Source organism: Lepidochelys kempii, chromosome 1 (assembly GCF_965140265.1).
Source record: "Lepidochelys kempii isolate rLepKem1 chromosome 1, rLepKem1.hap2, whole genome shotgun sequence".
NCBI classification, from domain to species: Eukaryota; Metazoa; Chordata; order Testudines; family Cheloniidae; genus Lepidochelys; species Lepidochelys kempii.
In genome coordinates this window covers 266,927,703-266,946,573 of record NC_133256.1, presented here as the reverse complement: position 1 = coordinate 266,946,573, position 18,871 = coordinate 266,927,703, and the positions used below count along the sequence as shown (strand labels likewise).

The window sequence follows — 18,871 nt, the reverse complement described above, 5'->3', positions numbered from 1 at the left end:
AATAAGCACTTCCCTGCGCCACCCTGGGCCCTTCCAGCGCCATCTGCGCCAGGATCCAGCCAAGGGCAGGGCAGGGCAGGGCAGGGCCAGCGTTAGCGCCCCTGCTACCCGGCCCCCGCCCGGACCGTGCATCCGCAGGCCGAAGGGGGGCAGCGGCAGGCACACCAGACGAGCTGCGTGTGTGTGGGTGCGTGTCTGCCTGCACACGTGTCTGTGTGCGCGGGTCTATCCATCTGCCTGGGCACGTCTGCCTGTCCGTCTGCACGCCTGTCTGCACCCCTCCGTCTGTCTGTGGGTCCGCCTGCACCCGCGTCTGTCCGCCTGTCCGTGCGCGTCTGCCTGTCGGTGCACACCTGTGACACGTGCCTGTCCCTGCCCGCCCGGCTCTGCACACGTGGAACCCTGCAGAGGCGGGAGTTAGGGGCCGCTTCCCTCTCTGTCCCCCGGAGCGGCACGGCCTGCAGCCCCCACAGCGGACGCCACTCCCCCGCTTCCCTGCCCTTGCTCTGGAGCCGGCCGCCACGTGCAGCCCAGACCCAACTGCGTCCCGTCAGGCGCCGCCCCGCTGCTGGACCTGTAAGGGAACGCGAACGCGCTCTAACCCTTTTGCCCTCTCTGGGCCGCCGTAGACGGAGTCGGCGGGGGGAGCGGGCTCGCGGTGGCTGTTGGGATGGGCTGTTAAGTTGCAAGAGGCGCGGAAATTCCGCTGTCGCTGCCCGGCGCCTGGGGAGAAGCGGTGGGCGGGCGCTTGCAGGTAAGTGTCTCGCGGGGCCCGCTGCCGTTAGCCACGCTCATTGGCTGGAACCGTGAGTCGGACCCTGTAGGGGACTCTGAGCCGGGGTGCCCCAGCCAATCGGAAAGGGCCGCGGGGCGGGGTCTGAGTGTGGTCGGGCCAGGTGCCTGTTACCTGGGCAGCGGCCCCCTCCCGCTGAGCCGGGCGGGCCGCCTCCCCCGGTCAGTCCCCTCTGCCGTCCGCAGTGGCCATCGGTTCGCCGGCAGGTGAAAGCCCCGGGGGATGGGGGAGCACGAGCGAAGTTCCCGGGGCAGCCGGGGGCTGCAGCCTCTTTTAACCCTGAAAATCCGGCCTCCCGCGGTCCCAGGGTGGCGCGCGGCGTGCTAGAAACCCGCCCCAGGCCCGGTGGGGTGGGGGGCCGAGACCTGCACGCCGAGGGCGTCGCTTAAATGTCACGGCGGGTGGAGTTTGCAGACTTGGAAAACTGGCACCGTTCAGCCTTCACCCGCCGAACTTTGTGAAAGGCTGGAGCCAACTGGGTTGAGATTTAGGCCTGATCTAGATCTAAAAATTATATCCACCTACTTAAGGCGCTGAGGCTGTGAAAAATGTCAGACCTAACCCCTGATGTAGACAGACTCAGCTAGATCAAGGGAAGAATTCTCCCATCGATCTAGCCCCTACTGCTCTGAGGGAGAAATCCCTGCCAGTGATGTAGGAAGAGTCTACAGCACTATGGGGCTACAGCCGCAGCAGCCTAGCTGTGCCCCTTTAGCACTGACGTACCCTCCGATTGTGAGAGTTTGGTTCTGGTATTCCAGGTGGGCCTATCTCTAGTAGAAATTAGAAGAGGAATTTGATATAATCAGTAAAACTCAGGAGGGATTATTGCTGTGGCAGGGATAACTGAAGGAAAGCACATGCTAGTTATCAAATTGTGGAAGTATTGTTTCATTTACAGGAAAAAGCTTTGAGATCTCCATTGGCTAATAATAACTTGCTTTCATAGCATCTTCCATTTAGAAAGACCAAATAGCAGTTTGCACGCTTAACAGATATACACAATTTCCAGTATTAAAAAGACCACCACTCTCCCTCTCTTATGATGAAGTGCAGCCCCATATTGGGTGAAATCCAGCAGCAGTTAAACAATACACAGCAACACTTCATTATGCGCGTGCGCGCACACACACAAGTTTAGGCTAATCAGGGGAAAAGGATATGAAATTCAGTTAAAACTACAGGGAAAAGTTTAAGTAGGCAGAGTACATCAATTGCCAGTTTGCTGTGCTAGGGAACCTTAAATGAGTACAAGTGTCATGGGGCTTGGTCTTATGTCTGTCTGTCTGTCTTTTTTTTTTCCTTCCATATTTTGCATGTGTGGATTTTTTTAAAAATAATTTGAATCAAGTTAAAGTATCAGTTTGTTTAGGCACAACAACCAAAGATCATATGGAAATGTTTCTATAACAAATCAAAAAAGAAAATGCTAGTGCATAAATTGGTGAAAAGAAAACTGATTATAAACAAAAGTGAAACTGAGTAGTCTGTTTTTATTGTGGAAGTTGAATGTAGTACAAAACCAAACAGCATTGATAGTGACAATAAATTAGAAACTTCAAACTCTTTTGAATGATCTGTGTTACTAAAACCACAGTTTCAGATTTTCCCCCATCTCTTTATATGATCTGGGATGGGGGAGGCACTGGAGTGCTTACAGTTTAAACTTCCAATCCTTGCTGGAACAATTCATTTATTTTAGCCTGAATAGCTCCATCTGCTGTTTCTCAAAACAGGTCTCTGAAAATACTCATGGTTCAGAATGAAGCTGTTATGAACTCAAAGAATTAAGCATTTAAAAGAGGGTGGGTGGGGGAATTTACTATCTGTAGTGCTTCAATCTGAACAGTTATGAGTTATCAGCCAGTCAGATTTAATATCACAGGCTACAAATTCCATCTTTTTGACTGTTTGTATAACGTCAGCTTGATGCTTTAATTTGTCATTTTTTTAATTAAGGAAATCTTGTAAGTAACTGTGGATGGAATCCTTCCCTTTAATTTACAAGGTGAACTGGAGCTGACTTTTTTTCCCCCATGCTTTTTTTTTTTTTTTTTTTAAGACCTATAGGTGCAGCCATGCAGGAAAGCATCCGTTTTGCTTCATCAGGAGATGATATTAAAATTTGGGACTCCTCATCTATAACAGTGGTGGAGCAGTTCAACCCACATACTTCGCATTCAGTCAACTCACTATGTTGGGGCAATAATAATATCCTTTACTGTGTCAGTTTGGTACTGTATCTGTGCATTTCTGTAAAGCTCTATTGAACTTCTGGATTAAAGTATATGTAAATATCAGTTTTCATTTAGTCTTGATTTGAAGAACTGCTTTTTTAGTTTTAGGCAGAGTTTGTCCTCTGATGCAGAAACTATTTAGAGTTGAGGAATAAAATGAGATGTTTAGATCAGTGATACTCAGACTGAGGCCTGCGAGCCACAAGTGGCTCTTTAATGTGTGTCTTGTGGCTCTTTGCAGCACATGATTTTAAAACACAGTGTGATTTTAATTATTAACCAATCAGGATGCTTTTATTATGTTAACCAATTGTAGTTGATAAAATACTTGGTCAATCATTTTGCTGTGAGAATAAAAGTACATATTTAATAAAAACAAAATATTTCCCCTGTCATACTGTTTAAATATGAATATATAGTACTATAGTAAATGAAACGATGAATTCACACTACTGTGGCTCTTTTGGGTCCTGAACCCCTGAGGTTTGAATTGTGTGTGTGTGTGAGAGAGATGAGGCAAAGGTTACAGTAACGAAGGTGTGGATGAGGATTTTAGTAGTAGAGATTGAGGAAAGACTGACTAAAATAGTGCAAATACTAAACAAGAGCTCTGAAGGGATATAGTCAACTTGAATTCTAGACGGTTTAAAACAAAATTAAAGTATTTTAGTTACTACATCTGTCTCTGAATCCCTCTGCCAGTCTTCATGGGATTTTTACAACAAGGTTTTCCTAATTTTTTTAAAATATTTTTGTCCTTTGTTTCTGTATGAAAGGTAGATATAAGCAAAAAGGGAAATTGTGGGGGAAATCATGAAAGTGCCTGTGTGCAAGTGCTGTCAAATACACAAAGCAAACCGGAAAAAATATTTAAGTCCCTTAATCTAAGATGGTGTTTGTAACAATAATACATGATAAAAATCATACTTCTGCGTGCAAGTTTAAGTTGAGTTAACTCAGTGTTAGAACTAGGGAATGACTTGTCCCCCTTCTTCCCACATCCCTAATGCCATATGTGTGCACTTTTTCAGATGGCAGAGGTTTAATTTTCTTTAATTAAGAGGAGAGGTTTAATTTTCTTGGGTTACAAATCCAGCTAACTAGATTTGTATTTGTTTACTTCAGATACTAATCCTCATATCCACTGCCCTGGAGATGACTATAAGAGGGACACGTGTCTCAGAGGGGATAGTTACTCTGGTTATTTCAAGTTTGAGGAGTGGGGCACTCTGCACTCCTTGGGGTGGGGTGGAGGGGGAAAAGTGCTATACTTCTCCCATTTCCACCCACCTTGATCCTGTGTATTTTATCCCTCTACTCATCGATCATCTTCCCTGCAAATGCTCTGAGAGAAGAGCATAGTGGTGAATGCCATCTTGTATATCTGTTTTATGTCAAAGGCTGTTCTTACTATTTTGTATGCCCGAGCTGTTAAAAAGAGTTTTGTTGTGCTATCGCTAGTGAAGATAAACTTTAACTCCAGTTGCATCTTTATTTGCTCCAGACTATATTTTGTCCTTAATAAGCTACTATGGGTGACAAAAGACTTATTGGCATTGTGGTCATAACAACTGCAACTGTTGCTAATGTGCTCTGGTGTTAGTTAAGCCCCAAAAAGGGCTCTATTTTGAGTTTTTTCTTCATTCAAAAGGTTTAGGTAAAGCTTATTTCATATTAAAATTAACTGTGGGATAATGATAAATCTCCCTTTCACAATACTTGTACTGTAATCTGATTCTGCTTATTATCGTGTATGCAACATATATCTAAAATAGTCATTTTCATAATTCTAAACACAAAATAACTTTTTATTAGAAGTATTGTATGGTTTTCCTTATCTAGAAGACCACTGGAAACTAAACCATAGTAACCTGTGCTATATTCTAGGAACAGCACACTGAATTGGATTTTTTGGCATGAAGTGGTGTTTTCTCTAGATTTATAAGCTTACTAACGGTAACAAACATTGATTGGAATTTTGCTTAATGGTAGATGGAGGCTAAAAGAAGTGAGGGAGAAAATGTTGTGGGGATAGATGGGAGAGAAATATTGACAGGGTAGACAGGCTAGCGGGGTGGAGATTTAACCAACAAAAATAATCCAAATACCCCCCTCCACCCCCCCCCACACGCACCCCGCCAAATTTGCCTTGGTTTTTTGTTAGGGTTGGGGGGCAGTGGCATCATGTAGGAGAATCTACTTCAGGAAAAGGCAAACTATTTACATAACAGCTGCTTAATGAAATTCCATAAAAGAGAATCAGGAGCAAGGAACCTCACTCCACATCTTTTTATTCCCCCCCTCAAAGAGCAGAGTTTCAAAGCAACTATGTCATTTCAAGGTATAGTACTTTTTAAGCCAATCTATTGAACAGATACAATGATGGGTAGTACCTACACTTGCTTGCCAGCAGCTGTACAGAGTTTTATGATCTATATTCTATGGTCCTTAACTCCCAATTCAGATAATTTTCTGGTCACTGCGTCTACCATTGGTGATAAAATAGTTGTTTCAAGCTGTAAGGGTAAAGCTGTTCCACTTTTTGAACTAGCTGAAGGGGTAAGTATAACTTGTGGCTTTGTTTTTTCTGTCTTGTATTTGCATTATGTCTGCTCTGCTCACTTTTTTTACAACTTTATTAGATACCACTTATAATCAAGTACTGTTAAGGTTATGACACACAATGCCAAGTGTCAGAAAATTGAGCAATATATATATATAGCAGGGGTGGTCAACCTGTGGCTCCGGAGCCACATGTGGCTTTTCAGAAGTCAATATGCAGCTCCTTGTATAGGCACCAACTCCAGGGCTGGAGCTACAGGTGCCAACTTTCCAGTGTGCCGGGGGATGCTCTCTGCTGAGCCTCTCCCCTCTGCTAGAGGCCCTGACCCCACTCCACCCCTTCCCCCCCCTCTGAGTCTGTGTGCCCTCACTCCTCCCCCTTCCCCTCCCCGAGCCTCCCGCAAGCCATGAAACAGCTGATAAGGAGGTGTGGGGGGACGATGATCAGCGGGGCTGCTGGTGGGTGGGAGAAGCTGGGAGCGAGTGGGGGAAGCTTCTGGGGGGCTGCTGACATATTACTGAGGCTCTTTGGCAATGTACATTGGTAAATTCTGGCTCCTTCTCAGGCTCATGTTGGCCACCCCGATATATAGTGTTGAGCTTGTTGCCACTTTATTAACTTGAGTTCAATGGGACAACACAATGTATCGTTGGGTTACATTAGGTCAGTAAATGCTACCTAGTTGCAGGAGCAGAAAATGAGACTTAAACTTTGTTCTTAAATTTTTGCTGGGTTGTCATAACTATAGCCTCTTTTAAGTGTGTGTGTGTGTGTGTATGTGAAATCACTCGATTTTTGTAACAAGTGTTCGATCCCATCCCATATACATTATAAAACTTACTATACCAGGGAGAGGGACCCACTTATAGAGTAATACTCTGACATGGCTGCTTGAGTAAACTGTGTTGGAGTGCTAACTTGTTATAATCGGGTTCCGAACTACTGTAGCTTTTATAATCATAGGACTGGAAGGGACCTCTCGAGGACTTCTAGTCCAGTCCCCTGTACTCGAGGCAGGACTAAGTATTATCTCTCTAGACAATCCCTGACAGGTGCTCTTAAAAACCACTGATGAAGATTCCACAGTGACCCGAAGAAATTTATTCCAGTGTTTAACTACCTGGATGGGAAGTTTTTCCAAATGTCCAACTGAAACCGGCCTTGCTGAAATTAAGCTATCCTCACAGGTTAAAGAGAACAATTTTTTCCCCTTGTCCTTGTAACAGCCTTTTACGTACTTGAAAACTGTTATCATATTCCCCCTCAGTTTTCTCTTCTCCAGACTAAACAAATCCAATTTTTCTATCTTTAATCATTTTTTGTTGCTCTCCTGTGGACTTTCCCAGACCCAAGAACTTCAAAGTGAATCTTTAATAATAATAATTAATAATAATAAATAATAAAAAAGTTCTGTCTTCAGTGTAGGTCTGTCATTGAGAGTGGCTTTTTTGTTTTGTTTTGTTTTTTTCAAATTCAGTGCTGCAGTGATTATTTTAAAAAAGAAGCACTTTGTGGAATTGGAAGACTTGCTACTATAATATTCTCTGTAATGTTTAAAGAATATGAACTTGGAGACCTAGACAGCTTTGCAGTGTCTTTTTAAGGAATTTGTTTTTGAAAGTCTTATCCCATTTGTGCACAGTAGCTATTGTGTGAGACTAGAAATGTATGGCCTCACTTCTGGAGCTATATTGTATAGGGAAAATGCTTATTGAAATAAAGGAAACTGAGGTTGTGGCAACATAAACAGGAAAGAGGAAAAAGTGGAGTGAGAGGTTTGAGCCCATATGATGGGTTTAATATTTAAGTAACATACTTAGAGTCCTGTCTGACTAATTCTCACATATATAAGTAATCGTTGCGTGCACCAATAGTTTCATTGAAGTCAGTGGGACTGATTGTGTTAGTAAAGATTAAGCTCTTGAGCATTTACATGATATTTTATTTATAAATAATATGTGGGGGGTGTAGAGCGAGAGAGCAGGTGGACGGACGGACTGACTGACTGCAATAATAAACATTTCTTATGCCTATTTTCTTTACCAGGCAAAACAGACATGTGTGAGCTTAAATTCCAGTTCTATGCATATTGTCAGTGGAGGCCTTGATAACACTGTTAATATCTGGGATTTAAAGTCTAGAAGACTACATCGATGCCTTAAGGTAACTATTTTTTCTTTTGGCTCTGATAGTTGACAGGGAAAAAAAAAGTAGATCCCATATTTTCTAGCTTTTGTTGACCATCTTGAATGTATACTTTCTAGTTTTGAGCTAGCAAACAAGATACTATTTACCACCCTGATCCTGTGTAGACTCTCATATGCTTAATTTCATGCTCTATAAGCAGCTCTGTTGAAATCAGGGACGCTACTCATAGGGCCTAAAGTTAAGCACACGTGTAAGTCTCTGCAGGATCAAGGTCAGAATAACAAACTTTGTGATTTCAAAATGTTTTAAGTGCGATTTTCATATTGGAAGAAACTGGCAAATAGCCACGTTCTAAAAACAAATCATTTCAGAAACTGCACTTTCTATTATTATTCCTGCCCTACTACAGCCTTGATCCTGCAAATACAAAAGGACATACATAACTTCAGATATGTGCTTAACTTTATGCATGTATAGAAGTGTTGTCAGGATTGGTACCTTTATTGAGCAAAGGTACGTGTTAGAGAGGTCATTTTGCGCCCCGCTTCCCCCCCCCCCCCGTTACCAGTCCATTTTGGATTCTCAGTCCTACAGTGAAACCATTATACAAAAAAACCTGTGATAGTCTCATTTATTTCCATGACATCTTATGGATCTGCAGTAATATGAACTCCATAATTAAGGATGTAACTTGTTTGTTTGTTTTTTTTACCACACTTGTTTCCCTTTTCCTACCCCCTCCACTGTCAAAAAAAAAAAAAAAAAAAAAGTCAGGTTAATTAACTAAGATGTTTTGTCATTATGAATATTTGTTTGAAAATGAGTTTTTATTTTTGCAATTAAATAAGCCACTGCTCAAAAAACAACTCATTCTACCAACTCCAAATTTGTTTTATTTATCTGTACTTTTGTTTGCAGCTAGAGCTTCTAGGCAGTAGAGGTTGGCAAGGAAAAAGGCTGCATGGCTGACTGCTGAAGTCACTTGCTAAGGGCTTTATAATATCTGTAGAGTCTAACGTCCGCACTTTTCTTGAAAACCTTTTGAGTCTTTCAAGCTAGTCTGCATGCATCATAAAGTCTGTCCGGGCAGGCATGTCTTAAATCTGTGAACATAATTTTTGAAGTAACTTTGGCTTGGGTCTTGCAAATGAGAAGCCAAGATGAAATAAAAGACACAACCTATGATAGGTTTCAGAGTAGCAGCCGTGTTGGTCTGTATTTGCAAAAAGAAAAGGAATACTTGTGGCACCTTAGAGATTAACAAATTTATTTGAGCATAAGCTTTTGTGAGTTTTCTTTTTACAATCTATGGTGTAATCTTAATTCTGGATGTGGGGGTGAAGTTCCCCAGAGTAGGAATATTAATAACTTTTTATTATCAGCTATAAAATTAAATTATAAATTAAATTATAAAATTAAAGACACATGGTATTAAGATTTTAATTAAGAAAAGCCACAACAATCAGGGAAGTTTTGCCAGATTTTCAAATCATAGTTAAGGTTCTGCTGCATCCTTAACTCTAATTCCATATCAGTGCCAGTCATCCATCCACCAAGCCCTTTAAAAATGTACTGCTATAGGTGAAACCTAAAAATGATTTTTCCTGACTTTCAGACTTTTATAACTGCAGTATTGTAAGAAGTTTTTCTTTCCGGGTAATGGATACAGGTTTCAAACTTATACTTTTTGGGCTGGGAATATGATACCTGGATGTTTTAGTTTAATGTACAAAGACAGGATGATGCCTTCACTGCCAAAGAGAGAACTGTTGAGCAAATATGTTCAATAACACTAAAGCTACTGAAGGGGGAAATTTGATAAAAGTAGACTGCTCTTAATATAACTTTGTTAAACTGGCAGTTGTCCCTGAAAGATTTTACTTTGATATTTATGCGTGCTAGAGGTCTTTACATTATATAATTAACATACTGTTGATACCCTAATGAAGAATGTGTTGGGTTTTATAAAAGAACCTTCTGAAAATTCTAATCAGGTGTCGAGTAAATCAAAGTTCCCAGTTTTTGTTACACTAGCATGAAAATCCAAGTTGTTTGGGTGATGCTTTTTGAATGCCCAAGTTAAACCTGAAATAATTCTGTAAAAAGTCAGCTTCAGGCTTTTGTTTTGCCTCTTCTGTAACAAAGATGAAGTATTTCTATAATAGCACAGAAAAAACATTTCGTCTTCCACTAGAATATTCTTCAGCACTCAGTTTTAGTTTGTTTCTTTCTCTTTCAGGATCATAAAGATGAAGTAACTTGTGTAACATTTAATTGGAATGATGGCTACATTGCTTCTGGATCTATGAGTGGTGAAATTATTCTGCATAATGTTACTACCAATTTATCAAGCACTCCCTTTGGTCATGGTAGCAGTCAGGTACAGTATATGTATGGTGAAGTAGTAACTTCCTTGGGTATGGAGTTTAATCTTAGATTATTGAATATTTTACACTACTGTAAAATGGTGAACTTTTGTTCTGTAAAATTTTAGGTTTGTAAGTCATAAATGTGAATTTAAAAATGTGTTGAGAACTCTTGTTGCTTATTGGTATTAATCAGCATAGTCTTTAGTAAGAGTAATATTTTAAGATTATGAAACTACTAACCTACCATTTCCTTTCTGGAAATTTTATAAATATATTGATGGGGATAAGAATGGAGGCTTTCAGTTCTATTCCAGTTTGGAATGGAAGGCAGTAGAATGTGAAGAGTCAAAACTGGACAAGTTTGAAGTACACTTCTACTCAATGATTGTTTCTTTGGTTTGTTTTGTTTGTTTGTAAAAAGTTGTTATGGGTATTCATATTGGCTTCAGTACCTCCAGATTAAATTTGCTCAATTTGTAAGAAATATAGAAAAAACATCAGCCAGATGGGGCAGAATATAACTCTGTATTTTGAATTTAGCGAACATTCTGATACTCAAGTCCGAATAGAATTTTGTCCGTTCTGCACAGCTCTTCAAAAGGAGTAAAAATAAAATGTGTTTCTATTTGTGTGTAGATAGGACTGAATACACGTAGGGTGAAGTTCATCCCTGTGGAAAGAGCCAATGCAAGGCCTATGCACCACTTAAAGGACCCAGCTGTAGACTCTCATTTCTGCAGGCTTACAGAAATTGGAAAACTGGGAGATTTCTTTCGGGAAATCCCCCTCATGTAAGTTTCTCCTGTGAAAAATTATCAGCAGAATGACTCTTCGCCACCCGCAATGTAGCCTTTGGTGTAGCGAGATTACACTGAATAAAGGTAGAGACTAACTACGGCAGTGGTTTTCAAACTGTGGGTCGCGACCCAGTACTGGGTCGCGGAATGGAAGGCACTGGGTTGTGTTGGCTCTGGTCAGCACCACCGACCAGGCCGTTAAAAGTCCCGTTGGCGGTGCTGCCCATCTAAGGCAGGTTAGTTCCCACCTTTTCTGACACTCTGCTGTGTCCCGGAAGTGGCCAGCAGCAAGTCTGGCTCCTAGGCAGGGGGCCATGGGACTCTGTGCCCTGCCCCTGCCCCTGCCCCGAGCACCGGCTCCACACTCCCATTGGCTGGGAGCTGGGGGGGAGGTGTCTGTACCTGTGGGTGAGAGCCACGCAGAGCTGCTTGCACGCTTCCACCTAGAAGCTGGACCTGCTCCTGGCCACTTCTGGGGCACAGCGTGGTCTGCAGTGCCAGGACAGGCAGGAAGCCTGGCTTAGCACCCCTGCTGACCCGCTGACTGGGAGTCACCTGAGGTAACCCCGTGCCCCAATCTCCTGCCCCAGCCGTGAGCCCCCTTCCAAACCCAGAGACCCTTCCTGCACCCCAAACCCCTCATCCCCGGCCTCAGGCCAGAGCCCCCGCTCACACCCTAGAGCACTCATTCCCAGCCCCACTCCGTAGCCCTCACCCCCGCACCCTAACCCTCTACCCCGGCCCTGAGTCCCTCCCAAACCCCTCATCCCTAACTCTGTTGGGTCATGAGCATTAACAATTTTCTTCAATTGGGTTGCCAGAAAAAAAGTTTGAAAACCACTGGCCTGGGGGATGGACAAAATTGGCACTTCTGCCACGCTGCCCTACTCATGGCATTTGCTGATTCCCAGTGTCTCCGTAGCACCAGTGAAGTGGTGGCTCGGCTGCTTTCAGCTGTTGCAGCAGGTCTTTCACCTCCCTTTTGTGCTGGCATAGAGCTGGAAGCAGTCCTCATGTCTAACACTGAACATGCATCACTTAATGAAGATCTAATACGATTTTTCACGGGGGAAAAAGGTAGTGTTTTATAAACATTGGGGTGAAGGAAACTACATAAAATCATTTTTTAAAAAAAAGTTCAGTTTCTAGTGTTGTGGTGTCTTCAATGCATCATTATCATCTACCATTTATATTCATGCAGAATTGTCCTTAATACTCAGTTTGCTTTTTAAAAAAGCAATTCAGCTATAGAGCTAGTAAATTTGTCATACTTGAGCTGTATAGATAGCTCATCTTGGGGATTATTTTTGGAAGTTATTTATGGACAGTGTGTAGTCATTAAGACCATAACAGTGAAAACAACAGGAAATGTGGATTTGAGAACCAGTGACAAGCAGCTGGAAAACTTTCAGCTGGGTTACACTGTTAAAGTGGTGTTTTCAGTAGGTGCCAAATTGATAAGCCTTTATTGTAGCTGCTATTTATTCAGGTATATTTTAACTTTTCACTGAAGAGAGATCAGATTGTTTTTCCAATGCTTGAGGATGATTAGCAATAATACAGTGAATAGCCATTTTCTTGATAGAGATGAAATCAAGAGCTCTGACAACTAGACTGGAAGATGGCTATAGATATTGTTGGTGCTACATGAAGGTACTTGCATACATATAGCTAGTACTCTTTCTCACTAAGGGGCCTATAATATTTTCTAATGAGGTACTGTGATGGGTACTTGATTGCTGTGTTTTTGTGTCAAAATGGAATTGTTTGGGAATTATGTAACATGGTAGCTATTTAGATTTTCAGTTTATCTGCATATAGTGCATCTTTTAAAATCTTTTTGCTCCTATATACCTACTAGTTTTATTTTTGGTTTGGATTTTCATTGGAACTTGTAGAGAATTGCAGAATTATACAGTTATATTATTATTTAAACATACATATAGTGCTCTTACCGAGCTTAAAAAGACAGTGCCTACTCACATAATTAGACACTTGGACTACAAATTCTTGAAGGGTGAACTTTCCAGGGTAAACAGTGTATTGTGCCTCTTGATTCTGGCACAGGTCCTTTGGCTTAGCTAAGGAGGGGTGACCCTTATTAAGGGGAAAGAACTGCAGAGAGTTAAGCATCTTTGTTGTGAAGCTGAGGCCGGACTAACTTTATAAAAGTGACTTGTCTTTGCCTGATTCAGCAAAATGGAATGTAATCTCTTGACCAGTTAATTTCTGAAATTATATAGGCTCTATATTTAGTAGCGTAGCCCATGGTCATAATGCTTTCAGTGATATGAAAAATGTGCATTTCACCTAAGAATTGTCCTGTTAATTGTGACTGTAAATTCACATCTACGTGCATTAATAGAATTAAGTTCTTGTACTGGGTTGTATGTTCTTGCACTAAGCTGTATGTAGACCATCTACTCCTAGAGTCTTCAACTGCTGTTTTAGATTTTATTAACACTACTAGATTTTATCTGTTTGCTGTGTGAGAATGTATTGAAGTCTGTTTCAAAAGAAAACATTTGTTCAAATCTTGAATGCCTAGCACTGTTCTCCCAGCAACTGGGTTAGTTTAGCTGTTTGAGCAGCTGGTGATCTCTGAAGGTATGTGATGGCTTCTATTCTTTTCATATACTGAAACGATAATCATGAGCTCCACAGCCACTAACTTTATCTACCTTATTTGTCCCCTTTCTGAGGCTGTCCATTGGGATATGGAAGAAATTAGTTTATTCACTGATATTGTGTAACTGCATAAGGCTAATAAATAAGGCTAGAATAGTTTTGGCTTTGGGGTATTTTTTCTCCCCTATTTAATTCTGTAACTATATTATTTGTATTTTTTTCCCCCTTTGGTAAGTTTTCTTCCAAGGTTGGCTAATTACTAAGAGGTGAGGTTTTGGTTTTTAATTTGTATGCTAAACTCTTGAGTTATGGTTAGGGTGTTTTTTGTTGTGGTTTTGGCAGTGGGTTATGAGCCAACATTTTTCTAACACACACGTTTCCTGTTGGCTGCCTTGGCCAAAGAGTCCAGAGATAAAATGTGCTTGGGCTTGAATGACCCTTTCTTCGACAAAGACCCTCTGTTTCAGTCAGAGCTGGGGCATAATGGTGTGGGGAAGCCTGCGCGGTGACAGCCTGTAGTGCACTGGGTTTTTTTGTGGCTCCATAGAGGACTTTATTTTCTGTTTCTATCAATCTAGTGCCTTGCACTAGTAATACGTTTCTGCAAGCCCTCCATGTACAGAGCTCCCTAAAGTCAGTGGGAGTTGCATCCACCTGGATACCACAATTTACTTCATACTTCACTTTTTTTTTTTTAGGGGTTCAGTCTTGGGGCTTGGCCCTCTTCTGTGCATCCTAACTGCAGAAATGTTTTTTCCAAAGGGGAACTGCTGGGTGCTCAGCACTCTAGAAATCATTTAGCCTCTTATTCAGAAGCATAACTGGGCACTCTGGCCCCAGTTCAGCGAGTTATTTCAACATTTGCCTAACTTGACTTAATGTTAGGCACATGGTTATTATTAATAAGTGTCTTCATAGATTTCAAGGCTAGATGGAACCATTAGGACTAGTGTCACCTCTTGTATTAAAAAAAAGTTCACAGAATTTCACCAGATTATTTCTGCATGGAAGCACATAACTTTTTGTTGAGCTCAAGTATGTCATTTAGAAAGCTGTTTAAAGTCTTCAAGTGATGGAGAATCCATTACATCCTTAGCTGAACTCTAATTACCCTCACTATTAACAAATTTGTGCCTTATTTCTAGATTGAATTTGTCTATCTTCAACCTCCAGCCACTGGATCTTATGTTTTTGTCTGCTATATTAAAGAAGCTTTACTATCAGGGCTGAATGGGGCAATAGTTTTTTTAAGTCTTGGCAGTAGAACTTGCCAAGCCCTAAGGTAGATGATGGCAAGTGAAGTTCATTGTTGATAAATACAAAGTAATGCACACTGGAGAGAAAAATGAAACTATTCACATAACTTACCTGACTCTGTATTAACTGTATCAACTGCGGAAGGGGACCTGGACATCACTGTAGACAGCTCACTGAAGGACCTCAGTTCAATGTACATCTGCACCCTCCAAAAAAAAAAAAAAAAAAGCAAGATGCTAGGATGTATAAGGGATGGGATGGAGAATGTTATATAAATCAGTGGTGCAGCCTCACCTGGAATACTATGTGCAGTTTTGGGCACCCTATTTTAAAAATGAGATTATAGAATTAGTAAGGGTTCTGTCAAGGGGTTACAAATGATCACAGGTATGGAAAAACTCTCTTTTGAAGAGAGACTGAAAAAATTGAAATTCTGTATCTTAGAAAGGAAATGAATAAGAGGGGATATGATAAAGGCATATAAAATAACAACTGGTATAGAGAGAGGTAGGTTGGGAGTACTTATAATTCCTAACACGACAAAGATTAAATTCAACATCATATCTTAGAATGAGAAAGGGCCAACAAAAGTAACACTAGAAACACCTTACATTTAAAGTTTTGGCATTCCATTATAGCTTTATTACAAGAAAAGTCTTTCAGATATTGAACAGTCTGCAGAGCTGTTGTGAGGACTCTCTGGAGCGATGACATACAATTAGAATTTAAGAATCTTATCAAAACAGGCATGGCTTCAGAAAGACTGGAGCTTGTTTTTCATTTTAAATAAATTGGAAACTATACAGGCAATTGGATTTAGTGTAACGGAAAACAGGAATTGACATACTGGATCAGAGCTGCAGATCATCTAGTCCGGTGTCCTGTCTCCAACAGTGATCAGCACCCAATTCTTCTGAGGAAGGTTCAAGACACCCCACAGCAGACAGATGTGGAATAACCTGACCCGCTTTTTAAACTCACCTCCTAATCTCCAATAACTGAAATTAGCCTAAACCAGAGGTTCTCAATCTGTTTACCATTGTGGGCCATATATCCATGTAATAAAGCTATAATGGAATGCCAAAACTTTAAATGTAAGGGGTTTCTAGTGTTACTTTTGTTGGCCCTTTCTCATTCTAAGATATGATGTTGAATTTAATCTTTGTCGTGTTAGGAATTATAAGTAAAGTGTTGATAGCTAGGATGCATCATATGTGGTGCAGGCTATAACACCTTAATTCAGATTGCGTCATGATTAAGACCCTGTCTTCAGTGGCTTATAACTTGGCCAGACTGTAATTGTTAGGGTGAAATTTTCCATGTTGGGTGTCTGCCACAGGCTGAATACTTTTCGAAAGTTTCAGATATAATTGTTCAGCTGTTTCAGAGAATGATTAGGGGAAAATACACTGCTTTGCCCATGCTTGAAACTAAAAATCTCCCATGCAGGGGCGTGCACTGGAATAAAAATTTGCCTGCTTTTGGAGGGGTACTTTCTGTGCCCCCCGGGCTGGAGGAGCTAGCTCTGTCCCCCACCCCAGGGCCGGAGGAGCTGGCTCTGCCCCCTTTCCCTGTGGTCCCAGGGCTGGTGGAGCTCACTCTCTTCTGGCAGCTGGAGGAGCTGGATGTCCCTGACCTGGGGGAGTTCTGTGTTCCTGCTGATTGAGGGAGTAGAGGGGGGGGGTGCCCCTGCTTGCCCACTCTTGCACACACCCTTGCTCCTGTACTTACTACTGTCTCATTGAAAAGCTCTTGTACCTCTGTGCTTTGGAGCAGGGACCTGAACTTTGACTTGGTGGGGAGGTCACACTAGTGTCAGGGATGTGTCTCTTGCTGTTTGAAGGAAAACTTGTCCAGATTAGAGCTTCTGAAAATGAGTTCATGCTTAGAGACTTGTTGGTATCTTTGGCCAGTTTAACTGCCTAACTATGTCTGCATTGAATATGCTTGAGCCCAGGGCTGTAGGAGCTAAGCAGGACTTCCCTGTAATTGCTCCTCTTGGCTGCTGTGAGGCCAGGAGACAGGGCTGTTTATGCTTTCCCTGCTAGTGCCTAAGCAGGAAGCTGCCTAACTCAATAGCAGATGGGTAAGGAAGAGAAGGAGGGGGAAGAGTTGTACTGGGGAGGGAGGGATAGAGGGAGGGTAGAAGGATAGGAGCAGGAGAGGAGAGGGACAGGAGCAGAATGAAACAGAAGATGAGGGGAGATGAGTTGTGCAAAGGTAGAAGATAGGAGTGGGGGAAGGATGAACATGGGCAGGAGCATAGGCGTGTGGGGGCAGGAGCTGGAGAGGGAGGGATAGGAGCAGAAGGGCAGAAGGGATGGGGCAGAAGGGTCTAACCACTAGAACACCCTTCCCTACAGAACCTGCCTCACACCCCATCCCTGTCTAGTGGCAGGACAACACAGAAGATAACCCAAGCCTGTATCAAACCTATCTACCTCTTTATGTGACCCTGCTACCACTAGAGGGGCATAGAGCACCACATGAGTAGGTGTGAATTACACACTCAGATCCCAAGCTTTGTTTCCATAAGAAAGAGACACTCTCTGTGTGACTTCTACATCTGAACACAAAATGGCAACTGTCTTTACAGCAGCAAAGTGAGTTCTCTCCATTTTAAAGAGACAGTACTCAGAAAGCTGATGGACATCACATTCACCACTCCAGAGCAAAGACTTAAAATCATGCACTAACTCATCCACTTATGAGGTCACTGGGTGGTGGTGGGGGAACTTTGCATGCAAAATTAGAAGACAAACAGGATATGCCTTGGTCAACTTAATTTCCTCAGTTATCATATTTACACTAATGTATAGTGCCCACATTGTGTCCTTGGACATCAATAGTAAAAATATTCAGCCAAGTCTTCTCCCCCTAGATTACAAATGCTGTGTCACATGCTAGCTGTAACTTCCTCTTCTTCATCATGTTTTACCAAATTACGTCCACATCACTGTGGTATATTTAAAAAGTCCAACACTCTTGGTAAGGTAGCAAGTAGTAAAAGTATAATATTGCTTTTCACTTGTCTAGACACAGTCTCCATAGACTAACTGATGCCTTATAGTTAACTGTATGATACAAGCATTTTTAAAAGTTTCCTTTAATTATAAGGGTAATTGGCATAAAATCAGGAAACTTTTCTCAAGAGTTTCTGCTGCTGCTTCCTTAACCCTCACTTTTTGACTGTGGTGTAAGCTGAGCAGCACAGTGGTCAGGAAGGAATTTTCACTTCACACATACTGCATTGCAATACTGACCAAATGCACTATCGGTGTGTAGTTTTTTTGTTTTGTTTTTTTGTTTTTAAAGCCGCCTTCCTTTGAAGCATCATGTCTAAGAAACATGATGTCAGTCTATTGACTTATGGCTTGTTAAATTAAGTCAGCTTTTGCCATCCTAATTCAGATGACTTTTTTTTTTTGGTCTGAATGATTTAGACTTGTTTAACCTCTACTTTATATGTGGATGTATTGTATGCATGTAACTTCTTAATAATTTTAAGTTAATAGTGCATTATGCATGTTTGGTTTATTTTACAGCCTATTCGACACTTGAAATATTCTTCCTTTAAGAAGTCTTTATTGGGCAGTGTGTCTGACAGTGGAACTGTGACGTTGTGGGATGTAAATAGTCAAAATCCATACCATAATTTTGAAAATGCTCACAAAGCTCCAGCCTCAGAAATCTGCTTTTCTCCTGTCAATGAGTTGCTACTTGTAACCATAGGTTTGGATAAAAGGATCATTCTCTATGACACTTCAAGTAAAAAGTAAGGATTATATAATTTATGGTAAACATTATCTATCAGTGGATTGTATGGGAATTTGACTCAATTCTTGTAACGTCAAGAAGTACATTTATCTGTGATTAGAGGTTGTTAGTGTTTGTTTTAAAGTCAGACCGTATTAAGAATGATAGCTTCTAGATTGAATTCTCTAGAAAATAGTCGCAAAAAGAAAAGGAGTACTTGTGGCACCTTAGAGACTAACCAATTTATTTGAGCATGAGCTTTCGTGAGCTACAGTGGTTGTGCTCCTGTTAAATTCCTTTTTAGGGTATATATAATATCTTGC

General features: G+C 41.5%; 1 protein-coding gene across 4 annotated transcripts in view; it reads left to right on the top strand.

Moving 5' to 3' along the window:
* Positions 1-670: 670 nt before the first annotated feature.
* NEDD1 (NEDD1 gamma-tubulin ring complex targeting factor) overlaps positions 671-18,871 on the top strand; it is a 57,705-nt gene continuing 39,504 nt past the window's right edge. Inside the window, exons 1-6 of one of the 4 annotated variants that reach the window (XM_073327474.1) lie at positions 671-754; positions 2,856-3,007; positions 5,498-5,589; positions 7,640-7,756; positions 9,981-10,121; positions 18,338-18,567. In XM_073327474.1, the coding sequence (XP_073183575.1) occupies positions 2,872-3,007; positions 5,498-5,589; positions 7,640-7,756; positions 9,981-10,121; positions 18,338-18,567 (716 nt within the window). In that variant the 5' untranslated portion in view covers positions 671-754; positions 2,856-2,871. Of the gene's footprint in view, positions 755-848; positions 1,000-2,855; positions 3,008-5,497; positions 5,590-7,639; positions 7,757-9,980; positions 10,122-18,337; positions 18,568-18,871 lie in introns of those variants that run through there. The other 3 variants (XM_073327476.1, XM_073327475.1, XR_012156706.1) reach the window with 3 other exon arrangements.